Below are 858 nucleotides of genomic sequence, written 5' to 3' on the forward strand. Positions count from 1 at the left end.
GGCAGGGGGCGCCCAGTGCTGGAGCGGCGCCAGCGCGCGGCCAACCCCGCACCACGGCTGTACCAGCTGCAGCCGTGGGCACCGTCACCCTCTGCCCCCTCTCCTCCAGGGGCCAAGAAGGTGACGAACAAGGCGACGCTGTGGTACGTGCCGCTGTCCCTGAAGAACGTCAACAAGGTCCTTGAGGTTCCCCCCATCGAGGTAGGACGGCGCGCTTTGCTCCCCAAATTGCTCGTCCTCTCTGGGGCACCCCAGCAGCGCCCCTGGTTGTGCCTGTGGCTCTGCCAGCCCTGTCCTTACTGGTTTTTTTCTCCCAGTATGCGAGGAAGGAGCAGGAGGACGAGGGGAAGAAGCGTTACGAGGAGCAAAAGCTGGATCGGCTGGAAACCAAGCAGAGGAACGGCGACGTGATCTTCCCGGTCATCAACCCAGGTAACGCGTGGCCCATGGAAACATCTCGGAGGCCAAACTGGTCCCCAGGGCAACTCCAGATGTCCCCAGATGCCCGTGGCTGCGGGCGCACACTCCAAAACGCTGCGCTGGGGATGGGGATGGGATTTTGGAGCTGCAGAGGGGAAACCGAGTGGGCGCCTGTGCTCCCTGCCAGGGCTGGTGGGGGGATGCTCTCTGCCGAAACACGGTGCCTACCACCACCCCTCGCATCCCACGGGCGCTCCTGGGCAGTGGGAGCTTGTTCTGCTCAGTGCAGGGTGAACGCAAGGGCGGGCGAGGGTTTTGCACGCTCTGCATCTGCAACCCCTACTGGAAGTCAGTTCTCAGCAATAATGTCATTGTCGGGTGTTTGAAGGGGAGGATGAGCTACGGGGAGGAGCCGGGGGTCCCCTTCCTACCAAAAGC

At 63.2% G+C, this 858-nt stretch overlaps 1 protein-coding gene across 1 annotated transcript in view; it reads left to right on the plus strand.

Moving 5' to 3' along the window:
• Positions 1 to 858, plus strand: part of ACOT7 (acyl-CoA thioesterase 7) — a gene marked incomplete at its 3' end in the record, with an annotated part of 2573 nt that overhangs the window by 480 nt on the left and 1235 nt on the right. The window contains exons 2-3 of the mRNA XM_010191082.1: positions 110 to 201; positions 318 to 432. Coding sequence (XP_010189384.1) covers positions 110 to 201; positions 318 to 432 — 207 coding nt within the window. The remainder of the gene's footprint in view (positions 1 to 109; positions 202 to 317; positions 433 to 858) is intronic.

This window comes from Mesitornis unicolor, unplaced genomic scaffold (genome assembly GCF_000695765.1).
Source record: "Mesitornis unicolor isolate BGI_N332 unplaced genomic scaffold, ASM69576v1 scaffold35678, whole genome shotgun sequence".
NCBI classification, from domain to species: Eukaryota; Metazoa; Chordata; class Aves; order Mesitornithiformes; family Mesitornithidae; genus Mesitornis; species Mesitornis unicolor.